Source organism: Gopherus evgoodei, chromosome 7 (assembly GCF_007399415.2).
Source record: "Gopherus evgoodei ecotype Sinaloan lineage chromosome 7, rGopEvg1_v1.p, whole genome shotgun sequence".
NCBI lineage: Eukaryota > Metazoa > Chordata > Testudines > Testudinidae > Gopherus > Gopherus evgoodei.
The window spans coordinates 24,617,172-24,636,843 of record NC_044328.1 but is presented as its reverse complement, the minus strand read 5'-3'; the positions used below and the strand labels follow the sequence as shown (position 1 = coordinate 24,636,843).

Sequence of the window (19,672 nt, the reverse complement as noted above, 5' to 3'; positions counted from 1 at the left end):
GTGGAGCGCGGCTAGGTTGGGATGGAGGAGGTTCAGGCAAAGCGGTAGCCTGCGCAGGGGGGTGCTAGGAGGTGCAGGAGGCTCCCATACCAGTGTTGTCGGGCCTAGTCTGGGGCTATGAGGATAACCCACGTCCTGTCTGTTTTTACTTTTTGTAGGATCTTGCCTATCAGGGGAAAAGGTGGGAAGGCACAGAAAAGCTGGCCTGACCACTTCAGGAGGAAGGTGTCCAAGATCGCCCCCTTCCCCACTCCTCCCCTGGAGCAGAACTGGACAGTGCCAGTTCTGGTCAGTTGTAAAGAGGTCAAGCAAGGGAACTCCTCACTCTCGGAAGAGCTGGTGGGTGACCTCCAAGTGGAGTGACCACTCGTACTGGTGGGAGAAAACCCTACTGAGGCGATCGGCTCGCACATTGCGGACGCCAGGTAGGTGGAAGGCTCACAGGGAGATATTGTGGGCTATACAGAATTCCCATAGGCTCAGGGCTTCCAGGCACAGGGCCGAGGAACAAGTCCCACCCTGCCTGTTGATGTACTATAGGTGTTCTCAAACTGGGGATTGTGAGGTTATTACATGGGGGGTTGGGAGCTGTCAGCCTCCACCCCAAACCCTGCTTTGCCTCCAGCATTTTATAATGGTGTTAAACATATTTTAAAAAGTGTTTTTAATGTATATGGGGGCGGGGTCACACTCAAAGGCTTGCTGTGTGAAAGGAGTTACCAGTACAAAAGTCTGAGACCCCCTGATGTAGTACATCGCAGCGGTGTTGTCCGTAAGGACTCTGATCACCTTCCCACGAGGTGCATGCTGAAAACTACGCATGCCAACTGTATTGTCATGAGCTCTCTGGCATGTATGTGGAGGGATAAGTCCGAGGCCAAACATCTCCCTTGGGTTTGAATATTCCCTGTATGACCTTGTCCAGTCTGTCCCGGGCCTGGGAGTACTGGGAGGCTAGCCAGAGCTGAAGGGGCTTCATTCTGAGCCTGGCAAGGTGGACCATGTACACCATGTGCCGGAAGATCTGAAGGCATGCTCTTGCCGTTGTCACAGGGAAGGCCGTGACCGAGGGAATGAGACCTTTGAGGGTCTTGGACCTGCCCAGAGGGAGAGAGGCTGTGGCCCTTAAGGAGTCCAGCAGCGCCCCTATGAATTCTATGCACTGAACTGGGACTAATGTAGATTTGTTCTCGTTCATCATTAGGTCGAGATCTGCGCATGAGGACAGGAGCAGTTCCTCATGGGCCTGCATCTGGGACAGAGAGCTGCCTTTGAGAAGCCAATCGCTGAGGTATGGAAAGATCTGAACTCCATTCCGCTGGAGATAGCCACTACCACTGCCATGCACTTGGTGAAAATCCTGGGTGCCGTGGATAGACCAATAGGGAGGACTGTGAACTGGTAGTGATCCAACCCCACTAAGAACCTGAAGCAGCATCTGTGCCCCTCGAATATATGGATATGGAAATACGTGTCCTGAAGGTCCAGGACCGCGTACCAATCCCCTGGGTCCAGGGAGGGAATGATAGAGGCTAGGAACACCATGCGGAACTTGGAGTGGACCATAAACTGGTTGAGCTCCCGTAGGTCCAGGATGGGCCTGAGCCCCTTTTGCCATTGGGATCAGGAAGTATCGGGAGAAGCCTCTGCCCTGGAAGTGTACTGGTACTCTTTCCACCGCTCCCAGGTGGAGTAGACGTGCCACCTCCTGCCCTAGAAGGCTCCGGCTCAATAGGGATGGGGGGGTGGTAAGGTGGGGGTGAAGTGAACTGCAACACGTAGCCATTGGAAATGGTGTTGAGGACCCACTGGTCCAATGCTATATGGGACCACTCCACTCGGAAGGCAGACAATCAGTTGCAGAACACAAACTTTATTAATTGGGGGGTCTCCCTAGCAACAGTCCTGGTGCCCCCCTGCAAATAGTCAAAACTGCTTCATTCCCTGGCTCTTCCCTTTAGAAGGCCCAGGCCGCGGAGCAGAGTGGGACTGATGTTGAGACAGACGCCTCTGGTCTCTCGGCATCTTGGACGGGGCTCATATCTGCTCTGTGCAGGTAGAGCCGGAGTTTGCAGCCTGGGCTTGTCCTTAGCTGGCAGGATGTAGAGGCCTGAGGTTTGAAAGGTGGTACAGGAATCCTTCATCATGTGCAGACGGATATCCGTTTGGTCCACAAACAGCGCTTTCCCGTCAAAGGGCAGGTCGTGCATGAGGGACTGGGCCTCCGCTGACAGCCCAGACAGGAGGAGCCACGACTCCCTGCGCATGGAAATGGCAGAAGCCATCGAGCGGGCTGCCGTATCAGCTGCGTCTGACACCGCCTGAAGGGTTGCTTTTGCCACTGCTGCCCCTTCCTCTACCAGAGCCTTGAAATCCTTTTTGTCCCGCTCACGGAGGAGAGGTTCAAACTTTGGTAGGGACCCTCATAAGTTAGTCATACCGGCTCAGTAGGACCTGACTGGCCACCCTGAGCTGGAAGCTTGCCAAAGAATAAACTTTCCTGCCAAAAGTATCCAATCTCCTGGCATCTTTATCCTTGGGGGTGGGTGCGCGCTGGCAGTGTCGTTCTTGGTGGTTTACCAATTCCACGACCAGAGAGTTAGGTGCTGGGTGGGAATAGAGGCACTCATGGTCCTTAGCCGGCGCAAAGTACTTCCTTCTCTGCCTTTTTGGAAATGGGGGCCAAGGAAGCAGGAGTTTGCCACAAGGTCACGGAAATGTTTGCTACTCCCTGGTGGAGAGGCAGTGCTACACGGCCTGGTGCCGAGGACGACAGCACATTGAAAAGGGAGTCCGATGGGCCCTCCGTCTCTTCAGTCTGGAGCTGGAGGCCACCCTCTTAAGGAGGTCTTGATGCGCCCTGAAGTCCTCCTGTGGAATGGGTGGCGGTGCCATAATGGCATCATCTGGTGCAGAGCCGAGAGTCTTGGGAGGTAGGTCCCCCGGTCGGAGTCCAGGCACGGGGCCGCCAACTTGGGACCTGTTGACTTGTCCCTCTGCTGAGAAGGGGAAGCTGAAGGTGTCTGGGATGCTCCGGGCACTGAGCGGGTTCCCATCTGGGCGGGCATCTGCAGCCACGGTGCCCATTGACACCACTGTTCTTGCCATGGTGCCCCTTGCCACTGACCAATTTGTGGGTCCAGTGCTGCCGTCTGGTCCAGCTGAGCTACACGACCTGGTGATGGGCAGCTAGTTGCCGATGCTGAGGTCACCATCAAGCACACAGTCTCATAGGAGCGGCGAGAGCAACGGTGCCTACAACGGTGCCTTCCGCAGGACTGGGACCTTGACACGGTACCTGTCCGAAGTGCTGCTCCAGTACTCGCCTCAGCACCAGGAGCTACGATGTTATGGTGCCGGTGAATTGCAAGAGAAGTCCCGAGTACGATGCCTAGCAGAGCGGGAACTCGAGTGAGAGTGTCGACGTCAATGGCGGGACTAGCTGCAGTAGCTGCGATGTGAGGAAGAGTGTCTGCAGCGCTTGTCACGGTGCCTGAGACCATCACTGCACAGTGTGGAGGGGCCTCAAGATTTCCATTCGAGCGGCGAGCCGGTCAACCTGACTGGTGTAGAGGGCTGGCGTGAGCTGTGAGAAGACCACGTGGAAGGAGGTAAGGAGCAGTCCTCGGAGCGAGAGCTGTGCCGTGCCGGGGAGGTCTGATGAGCACCCAGTGGCGGCCTGCCTCAGGACCGACACCGGTGGTGTCCCAGTTATCGATAAGCTCAAGATGTCTTGCGCAGCCTGTGCAGCCTCCGGCAATGGCATCCTCTCCGCAGGGGAGGCATGTGCGGATGGAACTGGGCTGCTTCACTCAACATGAGTCGGAGGCCTAGGGCCCAGGGGGGATTGAGGACTGTCCGGCTCGGGACCAGCCTCACTCCTCTCCTTTTCTTGGTGCTGCTGTGAGATGGAAGTCTTCCCTTGCTTCTTGGAAGGGGAGTGGTGCCGGCTAGTGGAGGGGACTTCACTACACACCGAAGATGCAGTGCTGGGCGCCGAGTCCGTTCGGCATGCCAAGGTAGGGGCCACCGCCGAATCCATCAGGAGAGCGCAAAGCCTGATGTCCCTCTCCTTCTTAATCTGCGGCTTGAATGACCTGGAGATCTTGCAGTGCTCACTCATGTGAATTTCACCCAAGCAGCAAAGACATTCAGCGTGCAGATCACTGTTGGGCATAGAACGGCAACAGGAGTCGCATGACTTGAAGCCTGGGGCACGGGGCACGCCCCGAACCCACTCTAACTACTTGAAAAACTACGAAAAGTAACTGTACCATTAAGGTCAACTAGAGAAGCTGCAGCAAGCCTGGAGCAAGACGTTTCGACTACCTTCACTGGCGGCAAGAAGGAACTGAGGGTGGGGGGAACGCGCAGCTCCCCTTATAGCGCAATATAGAGGCACCACTCCAGGGGTAGCAGCGATGCTCCCCCCAGTATGAGTACTGCTAGGGATAAACCTCCAGCATCAGTGCACGTGGCATGAATGCACACCTACTGTGGAATACACATGAGCAATCACTCGAATAAGAATAATAGTCTTTAGTTAGTGTGTACATATCTACATGGTCCTTGGATGCTGAAAACACTTGGATGATGTTAAATTAACTGCATACAAAACACAGAACAACACTCCTTTGAAAAGGAGGAGTTGGGGAAAGAGCAGCCTCATTGCTTTAAGATGCCCACTCTTTGTCCATTTAGTTCTGCAGGCTGTCTGGTGTTAGCAATCATGTACAAGTGGACCTGCTGCAGAGCAAATAGCAGTCTTCCCCCACAAACTAGGGGAAAACCAATATTCTAGGAGACCCATCATATATAAGACATGCTTCCATAAACCTGCTGGGTCATTTAGAGGAATGGGGGAATAACGCTGACACTGTGCTTGTGAGAAAAAATAGTAATTATACATAAATCTTGAGTTTTCCTAATATACTTATAACTAAAAGTATGCTTAAATCACAAAATAAAATCACATATCTAATTAACATTTACAAAATTTATTAACTCTTATAAAAATCTATTTGCATTTTTTGCAGTAGTCAATTTAAGCTGTTAAATCAGAATTCCCACATAATAGTTTTGCCAATAAAAACCTGTAGACTTTTTTAAAAGGATATTTACAGAACTTTCATGAAAAAATAAAACTTCAGTATCCCAAAATTAAGCTAACTAGATAAGAACGTACAATTACATATGGGCAGATTCAGCAAAGTAATACAACTTCCAGACTGCTGAAATGATCATCAATGAAAGGAGGCATCAGTGTTGGCACACAAATTTTTTTGGTTGCTGTAATTTGCACAAGCTCACAACAGTTTGGAAAGCAAATATATTTGGCTGAATTATGCCATTTAAAGAGGTATCTCTTCTACTTATATAAACAGATAAACATATCTCCATTATACCTAAATTCACGGAATGCTTTACAACTCTATCAAATCTAAGTACGTAAAAAAATGCAAAATCAAATACTGAAAAAAATTCAAAACTGGCTCTACAACTATTAAAGAGGTTATTTTCTTGTTCTTGCACTTGTTCTTGTTTTCCTTTCTGTTCCTCCAGCACTCTGAATCATGCTTATACCACCTTGGCCAAGTTCTCCTTTAGTTTTGTTTCTTGTTTCTTTCTGCAGAGTTATACTTTCACCACACTCTGTAAAAAAAATATTAATTGTAAATTTGGATAATAAATCAAACTTTTGAGCTGAAATTCAAATATTCAGCTATGCTGTTTTAAAGAAAAATATCCCTAATAAATATATCCCAGAGACAATACCCAGGAAAACAAGAAACCAGTTATGAAAGCTACACTTTTGCACAACCAGCATCCTTTAAAATAGATCCCTGAAGGCTCACAGCTATTTCTGAAACCAGATTAACATTAATAAGTGCACTAAACCTAGTTATTTTTCTTATGTGCCATTTTGCAACCATGGTAGTCCATTCTGCACAAACGGACTTCAGATACTGTGGTCAGCTGTGATATATGCAGGGAAGCCTATTGAATAAGCAGTCATGGACAATTTGATGATTGTACTAAAAGCCTATGGTGGAGCAGCAGATGACACTCATAAATCACCATAAATGTCCCAAGAAGTGCTGTGACAGGCCACCATTCAGTAAGCACGCTGCCAACATTCCTGCTGCCTTGTGGGTTTAAGCCTTTTACTAAAGGCTAAGGTTCCAACCAAAATAACTGGCTGCACTTGATTCTTGGGGTCTTTGTCCAGTATTAGTCCCAAAGTTATACCATAAACCCAATTTGGTACTTTATTTTAGTGATTTTTTAGTTTTTACATACGAGTTAAAAAAAGACACCCAATAAAAATATTAAAGCAAAGGAAAACCCTGCATTAGAATATACAGCAGTGGTTTTGGGTCCACAAAGAGCAGGCAGGTCAGGCTCTTCATTGTAAAGAAAAGACTAGACAAACTGCATAGGAATCTCAAATCCAGAGGAAACAGGTGCTGATCCCAGAACAAAGTCACTAATGGCACCAGAGATGGTAGCTACCGTCAAAAGTTGCTTGGTGGAAAGATGACCTCCAGCAGAAGAACATTGTCCAGAAGAAAGGAATCAGGTGCCTAGTGCAGCAGAAGATCAGGCACCAAAGCAAGCCTGTATAGCAGGAGCAGGAAGCAGGCAAGGGAACCAGACGGCAGGAGAAAAGATTGAGAAAAAGGAACAAGACAAAAGGGCAAATGTAAAGAGAAAAAAGGGGGAGGGTAGCATGAGCATGGGATTGGAGGATCAGACAGCAAAAGAGCATATGCAGGGGAAGAGGGGACCAGGAAGGATGAGAAGGAACATACATAAGTTGAAAGAGACGGTGATCTTTTACAATTGACAACTATCACATTGAAAACAGTTATCTAAATATTTTCCTAATATTTTTTCATGTTAACAATTGTTGTAATTGAAACAGAAATGTTGTACAATTGCAAATAGATTGAGGGGAAGGTGATTCATAATACGAAAAATTTTGAGGACTTCAGATTTACAGTAACAAAGGTGCTAGGTGCTATACAAACATGTACTAAGTATCCCTGAGGCAACAAATTTTTAAGATTGAAGTACTGGGATCTACAGTAATGTAAATTTTATCACTTTTATTCACAACATAAAGTTACATGCAAGATCAGGGATAAACTTTCTTATCTAAAGCATGCAATAGTTTGCATTCACCCATCTTCAAAAATTAAACAATTATATTAGGTAACTGACAATAAAATCATTGCCATACCTGATTTTAATTTTTTGGCTGCCTTTTCATCCTCGGGCAAGTGGCGTTTTCCCCTGAGAGAAGTGGAACTAGCTGCTTGAGGTGTGAGATCAACCTGTTTCCTTCTGCCCTTTCTTGATGGATTAGCTTTTGCCTCAGTTGTATTTTCCAAAGGCACATTTTGGTCTTCTTTAGGAACCTTCTCTTTACCATCACTTTCTGGCAAGCTGCTTTTTCCTCGGAGAGAAGTGGAACTAGCTGCCTGTGACGTGAGATCAACCTGTTTCCTTCTGCCCCTTTTTGATGCCTGGGAAGTAATATTTTCCAAAGGCACATTTTGGCCTTCTTTAGGAACCTTCTCTGGCAAGCTGCTTTTTCCTCGGAGAGAAGTGGAACTAGCTGCCTGTGATGTGAGATCAACCTGTTTCCTTCTGCCCCTTTTTGATGCCTGGGAAGTAATATTTTCCAAAGGCACATTTTGGCCTTCTTTAGGAACCTTCTCTGGCAAGCTGCTTTTTCCTCGGAGAGAAGTGGAACTAGATGCCTGTGTTGTGAGATCAACTAGTTTCCTTCTGCCCCTTTTTGATGCCTGGGAAGTAATATTTTCCAAAGGCACATTTTGGTCTTCTTTTGGAACCTTCTCTTTACCATCATTTTCTGGCAAGTTGCTTTTTCCTCGGAGAGAAAAGGAAGTAGCTGTCTGTGTTGTGAGTTCAATCTGTTTCCTTCTGCCCTTTCTTGGTGGATTAGCTTTTGCCTCGGTAGTCTTTCCCAAAGGCACATTTTGGTCTTCTTTAGGAACATTCTCTTTACCATCATTTTCTGGCAAGCTGCTTTTTCCTCGGAGAGAAGTGGAACTAGCTGCCTGTGTTGTGAGCTCAACCTGTTTCCTTCTGCCCTTTCTTGGTGAATTAGCTTTTGACTTGGTTGTATTTCCCAAAGGCACATTTTGGTCTTCTTTAGGACCCTTCTCTTTACCATCATTTTCTGGCAAGCTGCTTTTTCCTCGGAGAGAAGCGGAATTAGCTGCCTGTGTTGTGAGATCAACCTGTTTCCTTCTGCCCCTTTTTGATGCCTGGGAAGTAATGTTTTCCAAAGGCACATTTTGGTCTTCTTTTGGAACATTCTCTTTACCATCATTTTCTGGCAAGCTGCTTTTTCCTCGGAGAGAAGTGGAACTAGCTGCCTGTGTTGTGAGATCAACCTGTTTCCTTCTGCCCTTTCTTGGTGGATTAGCTTTTGCCTCAGTACTATTTTCCAAAGGCACATTTTGGTCTTCTTTAGGGACCTTCTCTTTACCATCATTTTCTGGCAAGCTGCTTTTTCCTTGGAGAGAAGTGCAACTAGCTGCCTGAGATGTGAGAGAAACTTGGTTTCTTCTGCCCCTTCTTGATAGTTTCTCTTTTGTAGGTGAAATAATAGCTTCCAATGGCACATTTTCATCTCCTGGCAAGCTGAATTTTCGTCCAAAAGAAGTGGAATTAGCTGCTAGCACTTTATGATCAACCTGTTTCCTTCTGCCTCTTCTAGATGTATTCTCTTTCGCTGGGGAAGCAGTAGATTCCAAAGCTGCATCTTGGTCTTTTTTAGCAGCTTCTTTTTTGGCATCACTTTCTGGCAAGCTGTATTTTTCTCTAAGAGAAGTGGAACTAACTGCATGTGGTGAGAGATCAACCTCTTTCCTTCTGCCCCTTCTTGAGAGATTTTCATTTGCTTGAGAAGGAATGTTTTCTGAAGTCTCATTTTGGTCTTTATCATTACCTTCAGGTAAAATTTGTTTTCCTCTGAGAGAAGCAGAACTGGCTTCCTCAAGTTCAAAATGAACTTTTTTCCCTCTGTCCCTTCTTGGTATATTTTCATTTGCTTCTGTAGGATTATTTTCTAAAATCTCTATCTGTTTGGTTTCAGATGCTTCCTGTTTGCCATCACTTTTCCTTATACTCTTTCCACGTCTAAAAACAGTTCTCTCATCATCTTTAGGACCGTATACCATTGCAGCAGTTGGATTGTTTGAGGCTTCCTTGGTTTTGGAACTTTGCACTGTCTGTAGAGATCCTAGGGAGTCTTTTGTAGAAATTGTCTCTGGTTCAGTTTCTGATATATTCTGTGGTATCATTTTTTCATTCTTGGCAAATTCACCTTCCTTAATGTCCAACATACCTTTTTGACCTCTCTTATTTCCATGTGTTTGATTAGTTTTTTGTATTGAATTCCTGTTTGCTTGCAAGCTACGAACATCAAGTGGTGCTTCATTTGTGTTTTCAAAATGTGACTTCTTTAACTTTAAGCTTTGACCTGTTTCTGCTTCCTTGTTTCCCTGAGATGCTTTGGTCTCATTTTTTATAGATTTGTGTGTTTTAACTACAGTTTCTTTTGATGTTTTCTTGGTTTCCTGGACACATCTTACATTTTCAGGTCCCATCTCTGTACTTACGTTCTTTGTTTCCTCTAATTGCTTTCTTGATTTTACTCTTAAAGATTTTCTTCCTTTCATCTCTGTTACCATAATTTCAAGGGTTGATTTATTGATTTCAGATTCTTTTACTGCAGCAGCCTCAATGATACTGTTGGCAAAATCCTTTTTATCTGTTTGTATACACTTTTCTGTTTCTGCTCTACAAGGGTTCCTTGTTGTCTGTCTTTGGGGTTTTTCTTTTGCATCCTCTGTAAATCCCTGTTTGTTATCTTCAGTTTTCCCTCTTCTGGTTCTTTTAGCTGGAACTAATGATTCTAGCATTTCTAATTTTTTCTCCCCTGTAGACCTCTTCCTAACTGACAGAGCCACCTTTTCATTATTTTGTACACTATCTTGATCAGACTTATCTTCAAGTGCTATAAGCCCTGTTTGCAGAGGGTGCCCTCTTACATTTTTACTGCTACTAGATACATTTGCTGTCTTCAGACTTTGATCATTTTCCATTATTAAAATCTGATTTGTGACAGACTGAGGCACAGTCTGCAAATTCTGTTTCATACTTGTAGTTTCTCTTTGTAGCACTAAAGAATCTTTATCATGAGACTCAAGACTCCTTTTACCTCTTCTGGAGCTATGAAAAGTTCCATTTATTTCTACTGAGGAAACAGCTTCCTTATTTTTGTCAAGTTGTTTGTGAACATGAATTTTTGAAATAATTTCTTCTTGCATACACTGATTGGTTCTCTTTTTTCTTCCTAGATTTTTAACTACAGAAGTGAAAGCAACAGCCTCTTCCTTCTGGTCTTCAATCCTCTCTTTCATCAGAACTGGTAATTCTAGTACATTTACATTCTTCTTTAGATTTTCTTCACATTCTCTTAGCGACAAGGGGTTCTCTTTTATTTCTATTTTCTGCTGTTTTGCCCTTGCAGATTTTTTGTCTTTACTGGACAAATCGATAGATTCCTGGATAAGATTTAATTGTGGGGCAACAGAATTTTCAAAAAACAATTCTTTATCATCACTATCTTTCAAATCTTGGTTTAATTCTCTTTGCAATTGCATAGCTGGTTCCTGAACTGGATCTATTTTGGCAAGTAAAAGAGAGATTACTGAATTTGAGAGATTATGGCTCTCTGTCTGAGAGCTATCACTCATTTTTTCTTTTTCAATATTTTCTATATTTTTCACAATTTCTGACGCCTTAGGTGAAATACATGCATGTTCAAGGCTTTCTTGCAATTCTTGTTCATTTTTAATGTTTCTATTCCTTGATCTCACAAATGGGAGTGATGTTTTTTCAAGTGAATCTTCCATTTTTTTCTCTCGCTTCAGTTCTCTTTCATAATTTCCTCTGGATTCTAAAATAAGTAACATTTTTCATTAAAAACACAGAACAAAAGGATCAAGAATAAAATTAGTAAAATAACTGCACAACATGCCTGATGAAAATTACCTCTAAGCTTAGGATAGGACTATCTGATTCTATTAAAATGGTAAGTTAACGTATATGTAATATTCTAAATAAGATATCTGAGTGACTTCTACAGATTCAACAATGAATGCTTTTTGATTACACAGGAAAAGGAAACAAATGTTATTTTATTGGTTGGGATACGGATATTTTAGAATGAGAGAAACTTGAATACATTTGATACTTTAGATATGATTATTTCATGACTGTTTAATAAACATTGATAAAGGATATAATTACGGTTACTACGATGATTCAGGGAATCTGTCTCTGTACAACTTATGAATTCTGATTGATTTTATGGATTCTATGTATAAAATTCTCTCATCCATTAAATCAGCCATTGGCTGACAATGACATTGTCATATACCACACATTGGTGGAAGGTTTCTCACACACAGAAAAATCAAAAGAAGTCCTTAACATTTAATGATTGTGCTCTGGAAGGACAATGGGTATACTAAAGAGGGTGCCTGGGCTGTAAGAATCCAGTTATTCCAGGTGGTCTGCAGGGAGGCTGGTTGCAGCAGTGGAAATTCTCTAGCAGGACAGGAGAGGCGTTAGAACTGGCTTTTAAAAATGGTGAGCAGGAGCAGCTCTAGGTACTTTACCGTCCCAAGCACAGCAGGCAGGCTGCCTTCGGCGGCTTGCCTGCAGGAGGTCCCCGGTCCCGCGGATTTGGCGGCACACCTGAGGGAGGTCTGCCGAAGCCGCAGGACCAGCGGATCATCTGCAGGCATGCCACCGAAGGCAACCTGCTTGTCGCCCTCACGGCGACCGGTAGAGTGCCCCCCGTGACTTGCCGCCCCAGGCATACGCTTGGCATACTGGTGCCTGGAGCTGCCCCTGACAGTGAGGCTGGGAGATTCATTCTGGGACATGTTTCCTCAGCTAGAGAGAACCTTTCAACCCTCTGACCAGCCCAAGTTGATGAGAGTTTGCTGCAAAGAGTCAGAGAGGAGAATTCATAACCAGAAAGAGAAGGCTGAGCTGGAAGAAAGGTGACCTGGGATCCCAATGATACGCAGCACAAAATCGTGTTAATCTCATTTGTATATATTTAGCAAAATCTACATTAAGGCAATATTAAAGCTACATACAAAAACCAAAAAGTCACGAAATGTGGAAGTTGATCCTGCATTAAGGAAAGGGTACCGCTGTATTTAGTACAAATAAGAAAATAACAGCTAAATGCACAAGGTAGTGTAGGGTGATTCAATAGATAACATTCTTACCCAACATAGTCTTTCAAAAGAGATTTAATTTTAAGTGAAGTTTAACAGCAGGATTTTCGTGCTGGTGGATCTACAAATGTTACTATCAGCATACTACGTTTATAAATTCCAATTCCCAGCAGCAAGTATTCAAAATTATCACTGCACAAACTAAATTCAGTATTTTCTGTGTTATCTGGCATTTCCAAAAACACACATATTTAAGATACATTATAAATAATAGCGTTAAAAATGCTCACATTTGTACTTACCATGTTCACTTTTAGGATCAATATGAAGAGAATTATTTTCTTGCATGAGATCCGTAACTTTGACCTAACAAAATTAAATGGTAATCAATAAATCTGTGGCTGTCAGGGCTAAGGACAAGAAGGAGATTTTAAGTATATTAAGAAGAAAAGAAATGCTAATAATGGTATAGACCTCCTACTAGAAGGAGATGTTAAAACAGTTAATGATGCAAAAAAGGCAGGAAGTATTAACATTTCTGTTCTATATTTGAAAAGAAGCAGGACAATATACTTTTAATCACATAAGGATGATGAGCTACTTTCCAGCCCATTACTAACTAAGGGAGGATGTTAAAAAACCATCTGCTATGACTAAATATTTTTAAATTGGCAGGCTCTGGTAACTTGCACTCAAGAGCCCTAGAAGGCTTAGCTCAGAAGATCTCTGGCCTGCTCATGATAATTGTTAATAAATCTTGTAATAGCAGGTAAATGCCATAAGTCCAGAAGAGTGGTCATGTGCCAATATTTAAAAAGGACAGGCGGGATGACCCAGATAACTATAGACTGGTTAGTCTTACATCAAACCCAGGCAAAATAACTGAAAAACTGAAATGAGATTCAACTGATAAAGAATTAAAGGATAGAAATACAACTAATTCCAGTAAACATGATTGTATGGAAAACAGATCTTGTCAAACAAACCTGATTTAATCCACTTTTGAGATTACAAGTTTGGTTGAGAAAGGTAATTGTTTAGATACTTAAGAATTTTGTAAGGCATTTTTGATTTAGTATCATTCAACATTCTGATTAAAAAAATAGCACTATACAATATCAATAAAGCACATTAAATAGAATAAGAACCAGCTGACAGATCTTTAAAAAAAAAAAAGCAGTGGTCAATGGAGAACTGTTAGCAAATGGGGGTATTTACAGCAGGATTCTGCAGGGATTGGTGGTAGGCCTGATGTTATTCAACATTTTCAGCAATGATCTAGAATTAAATATACAATCACTGCTGATAAAACTTACATATGACACAGACTGACTGAGTGATAAATAACAAGCAGGACAGGGTTGACATCATAGAGAGTGGTCTTGATCACCTAGTAAACTGGTCCCATTCAAACACAATATATTTTAATGCAGCCAAATGGAAAGTTTTACACATCTAGAAAACAAGCAATGCAGGCTGTATCTACAGAATGGGGGGATTGTATCATGGAAAGCAGTAATTCTGAAAAGGATTTAGGAGGTCAGAGAGGAAAGGCAAAACAACATGCGTTCTCAGTACACTGTGGCAAAAAGGGCTACTGTGATCCTTAAACATATGAACAGGGGAATAGTGAGCAAGAGTTGGGAAATGATCTTACCTCTGTAGAAAGCATTGGTGAAACCCGTACTGGGAAACCACATACAATTTTGATGTCCATGTTTTTAAAATGTTAAAAAATTGGAAAGGGTGCAGTGAGAGATTTAAAGAGCTCAATCTGCTTAGTTTATAAAAAATGGTTGAAAGCCAATTTGATTACAGTACGTTCTCAGAAAGAAAATTTCAAGTACTGAAGAATTCTAATCTAGCAAAGAGAGACATAAGAATCATCAGTGGCTGGAAGCTGAAGCCAGACAAATCCAAGTTAGAAATAATGCGTAAATTTTAATAATGAAAGCAATTAACAACCACGGGCACAAGCTACCAAGGGAACTGATGGGATTCTAATTAGAAGATATCAAGAGATGGAGAATCCACCACTGCACCTGTGTTGTGCTCAATAACTTATTTAGCATTATTTCTGGAACACATACATCAGCCAAATAAGTTATTGAGCTCAACACAGAGGTAAACTGGATGACATTTTATAGCCAGGAAGGCAGTATAGATCATCTTATGGTATCCTCTAGTCTTAACATTTATGAATTTGACTAAAATTAAAATTATCAAAATAACATAACAAGATCTTTTACCTTAATTTCCTTTGGTGTATCAAACATTTCTTTAACACCAGCATAATCCAGTTCAGAATTTGAATATTTTAGTTTAGGCTCAGCCATAAGTTTTTGCAGTCCCACAAAGTCATCAACAGGTAGATATTTTTCCCTTGGTGTCCTTAGTAGTCTGCTGATACCAAACATGTCTTCTACTGGTTCAACTCTTTCATTTGATGTCTTCAATAGCCTTTTGATTCCTATCGTATCTTCTGATTGGATTCTCTGCTTAGATGTTTTCATATGGCTGATCCCTATCATGTCTTCTGCTGGCTGACATTTCTGCTTTTGTGTTCTCTTCATAAAACAAACTCCCATCAGATCATTTACTACTTGCTTTTTTTGTGCTGGAGTCTTTAGTAATCTTTTTAAGGCAATTTCATCTGTAAGAGGTTCCATCTTCTGCTCTGGAGTCCTCAAGAGCCTTTTGATGCCTGAGAGAGCCTCAACAGGTTCGGTCTTTTGCTTTGGAGTCCTCAAAAGTCTTTTGACGCCCGAGAGAGCCTCGACAGGTTCGCTCTTTTGCTTTGGAGTCCTCAAGAGCCTTTTGACGCCCGAGAGGGCCTCGACGGGTTCCATCTTTTGCTTTGGAGTCCTCAAGAGCCTTTTGACGCCCGAGAGGGCCTCGACGGGTTCCATCTTTTGCTTTGGAGTCTTCACAAGCCTTTTAGCTCCCACTCTCATCTCAGTTGCATGCTTTTCTGGCATTACTAACAGATTATTCATTTCCACCTTCTTTTCCAGTACAGTTCTCTCTTTTTTAGGAGTCTGCTTTAACTTAACAGCCACAAAAGCAGAATTTGGAGACTTCTCCACCCTCAGGAAGCAAGATACAACATCTTGACAATCTTTTCTCTGTTGTGACATGCCTGAGGTACTTAATGGTGATATTACCATCTCTCCTGTAATAAAATTAGGTTTATGTAATTCTAAAGGAAATTTAAGCAAGGAAGCCGAGTATGCAAATTGCTAAAGTAGTATCAGGCATGCAAAGATTCTGCCCCTCCCACAAAAATCTAGTCTTATTTAAACAAGTAACTTGGTAATTAACAATGAAAAATAACACGAAGGCACTGCACTCATTTTAAAGTAATTTTTTAATTGAATTGAATACAAAAATGAATATAACTAGTGTTCCTTCTGTTATTTAATCCAATATTAAGTTAAATTTCTTGTATACTGTCCCTAAATTTTAAACATGCTGCAAACTTTGTTTTGAAAATGCATAACATACAGTAACTCCTCATGTAACACTGTCTCACTTAATGTTGTTTCAATGTTATGTCCCTGCTCAATTAAGGAACATGCTTGTTTAAAGTTGTGCAATGCTCCCTTATAATGTTGTTTGGCTGCCTGCTTGTAAGATTCTGTGGAAAAGCAGCAACTTTACAAGGGAGAATTGCACAAATTCTACTTCTCCACCTCCTCCTAGTGCTTCCCCCACCGCCAAACAGCTGCTTGGCGGCGCTTAGGACTTTCTGGGAGGGAGGGGCAGGAGCGGGGAAGAGCCATGTCTCTGATCCTCCTCCTTCCTCCCAGAAAGTCCTAGGGTTAGCAGTGCTTAGTATTTTCTGGGAGGGAGGGGGAGGAGTGGAGACGCGGCGCTTCCCTGCTCCTCCCTGTCAGTCCCAGCACTTCGCACTTAGGACTTTCTGGGAGGGAGGGGCAGGAGCAGGGAAGCGCTTAGGACTTTGTGTGGGGAGGGAGGGATGTGGCGTGCTTCAGAGAGGAGTTGGAGTAGGGGTGGAAAGAGGTGGGCCTGAAGTGGAGCAGGGACAGGAAGAGGCAGGCCTGGAGCATTCCCAGCAAAATCTGAGCCTGTTCTCCGGAGAAGCTGCCGCTGCTGCTGCAAAGTTGCTTCCTAGCGTCCTTGCTTGCAGTGGGCTGTGCCTGTGTGGAGTAAGCCAGCGGCAGTTCCCAACCACAGTACAATAGAGTACTGTACAGTATACAGTATAACGCCTTTTGTCTGCCCCCCAAAAATTTTCATTGGAACCTAACCCCCCACATCTACATTAAATCTTATGGGACAATTGGATTCGTTTAACATTGTTTCACTTAAAGTTGCATTTTTCAGGAATGTAACTACAACGTTAAGTGAGGAGTTACTATAAAAGCATCAGGTGGAAGCTGATTTTTTGGCATAAGCGGACATTTGGCATTTTTGGCACTGGAAAAGGCGTGGGGAACAAAAAAACTTGTGCAAGATAAGCACATTAAAGTGACCAGTAAGGCAGTAGAAGTTGATACTGAAATTTGCTTCACTTCGAACTGCTATTATTTGTCTGTCTGTAGACTCAGAAAACCAATTGTCAAGTTCATATATGAAATATTGTTTGAAAGGTTTTTGTTGTTAACCACAGTTATAATAATAATAATAATAGGAGATATACCAATCTCCTAGAACTGGATGGGACCTTGAAGGTCATCAAGTCCAGCCCCCTGCCTTCACAAGCAGGACCAATCTTTGCACCAGATCCCTAAGTGGCCCCCTCAAAGATTGAACTCTCAACCCTGGGTTTAGCAGGCCAATGCTCAAACCACTGAGCAGTTGTATCTACACTAGATTTTCTCTACAATTTCTCAAGGTTGCTAACACAAGTAGCTATAACATAGGAAGGTACTGGATCAGTAGAGCCCTGCATGGATACTAATTTATATCTGCGAATGAGGATATCCGTGGATATAAATTGGTATCTGCAGGACCGCAATGATCTCCTGGGAACCACAGTGGCAGAAGGAGCAGAACATAGGGCTGCTGCTGCCAGGAGCCAGCATCCTTTGCTGGCAGCTCCTCCGGTGAGGCTCTACTGCCCCAATCCCTTCCATGCAGCTGTCTGCATCTCCTGTCTGGGGACATGTGCAACACCTGACCATGAGCATGACCAGGAACACCTGCTGGTGGGCCTGATGCCCACCCCAATTGGCAAGGTTAGGGGCAGTACAGCCACACTGAAATTGTGTTGTAAAATTGAAGTGGTCACTGTCCCCTTGTCTACCCTATATCTCCCACCATTGCTATTACTAGGGTAGAGAGCTGCACGGTGGTACTGACAGTGGAGAGTTTTAGGGAAAGAAGTCAAGTATAGACAAGCCATGCAAGAGAAATCTTAAAACAAACCAATCAACCTTGGATTTATTCTATAACACAATTTTGCAGCAAATTTAGTACTTGTGGAATACACAGTGCTCTTAATATAACCGTTTATTTTATTTATATTAAGCCTTCTTCTCATCAGAAAGCTGTAGAATGGAGGTTTTGCACCTTGTAATTTTTTATATATATATTCCAAATTCTCAAGTAAATGGAAATGCAATTCTAAAGTTTTGGTATATTATAGGATTTATTCTTGAATTCTACCTATGAAGAACTATATTAAGGTAATTCTTGCTAAACTGTGAAGAAACGAGATCTCATTTGATCTCTCTGGGACAATATTAGCTTTGATCCTTATGGCAACCCAATGACTAGTACCAAGAGTTACAACAGAAAGGAAGGAAACCCTACCAAAGAAGTGCGGGAAAGTTAGGAAGGTGCCTACTGAGTATCATCCTTCCACCTTGGATGGCTTTTGACTTCTCATGCTGGGCTTCACCTTTTCCATCACCACCACCCTCGCCCTATCTTAAAACACAAGCATTGGGCTTAGTTGTGTCTGCATTCAACAATTCATTGCATTTTGTTGAAGCATACCAACTCTTCAAAGCTTTAAACCCATTTTGTACACCCATTTTGTACAACCACACATGCTTCAACATTCTGAAATCACCATACTCCATAGGACAATAATTTAATGAAGAAGTGGCTCATCCCAGTTCAGAAATAGTTGGGACTACAAATACATCTTTTAAGATAGGTGGTTGAATGCTGCTTTCTATCTCAGAATTACCTCGAACTGCCACCTGCCCCATTCTCACTCTACACTAAGTCTGCATAGGCTCAAACAAAACGAATAATTGACTAAGCTTAGCACTAGTCTACTTTTCTTGTATGCAATCCATAAACCCTCACTCCCTTTCCACAGGGCTATTAAAAAGAAACAAACATACCAGATTCCTCTGGAGTGTGTACCTCAGAGCCTTCTACGTCAGCACATGATGGTGTAAAATCAGTCTTGTGAGCAGCAGACAAAGACGGACTTCTTTGATTTTCATCTACTGGAGTTCTAAACATCTCAGTCATTCCTATTAATTATATTTAAAGTAATTAGCACATGCATTGATTTACAATTTGATTTACAGTTATACAGTTGGCAGAACAAAATAAAATGAAACACTGTGACTTAGTTCCTTTCTTCAAATAGTACACCACACAGTGTAACATTAAGGGCAGATAATCATACATGACTTCACGTCTATGCCTTTGATTCACAGTAGAGGCATTATAACAGGAGGTAGGTGATATAATATGTTAATACACTGATTGTTCAAGTCACCTCTGGAAATATGTTATGTCACAAATGAGAGTCAGTTTAGTAGTTTCATCCCAGATTGAATAAAGACTAATTTCCCAGATTTAAAAAACCCAAATCTAGAACAATAAGGATGTAGTACAGCAGAACTGAGTAGTAGAAATTGTCTGCAAAATACCATGTACCTGTGTAAGCACTGCACAACAGGTGTGTGTATGTGTATGTATGTGTGTGAGAGTCAGACTCAGTTCAAGAGATATTGATAATTCACTGTGAGAAGCTCTAAATTAACCACAAAGAGAAAGTGGACACGCAGCATTTTATACAGCAAGACATCCAAATATAATGTAAAGTTTAACATTTTTCTGCTGTTAGCTACCCATCCTGCTTTTAAATTTTTCACTACCTTCATTTTAAATAAATTGAATGTAATTATTTTTATTTGTAAAACAATGAAACACTACTATACTAAACTACATATAAGTTTTATCTAGAGACATACTTTACTGATGCATCAAAGTGTGATGGCCCAATTTGTTTACACAACTGTGCTCCAGACATACAGAAAGCACACATGTTGGGATGATTTAGCTGGTGTTGGGTCTTGCTTTGAGCAGGGGATTGGACTAGATGACCTCTTGAGGTCTCTTCCAACCCTAATATTATAGGATTCTATGCATGTATGGAGTATTAC

The 19,672-nt window shown here is 42.6% G+C and overlaps 1 protein-coding gene across 1 annotated transcript in view; it reads right to left on the bottom strand.

Moving 5' to 3' along the window:
* Positions 1–4,981: 4,981 nt before the first annotated feature.
* Positions 4,982–19,672, bottom strand: part of MKI67 (marker of proliferation Ki-67) — a 37,458-nt gene continuing 22,767 nt past the window's right edge. Inside the window, 5 exon segments of the mRNA XM_030570231.1 lie at positions 4,982–5,652; positions 7,244–10,999; positions 12,599–12,662; positions 14,546–15,468; positions 18,617–18,751. Of these exon segments, the coding sequence (XP_030426091.1) occupies positions 5,513–5,652; positions 7,244–10,999; positions 12,599–12,662; positions 14,546–15,468; positions 18,617–18,751 (5,018 nt within the window). The 3' untranslated portion in view covers positions 4,982–5,512.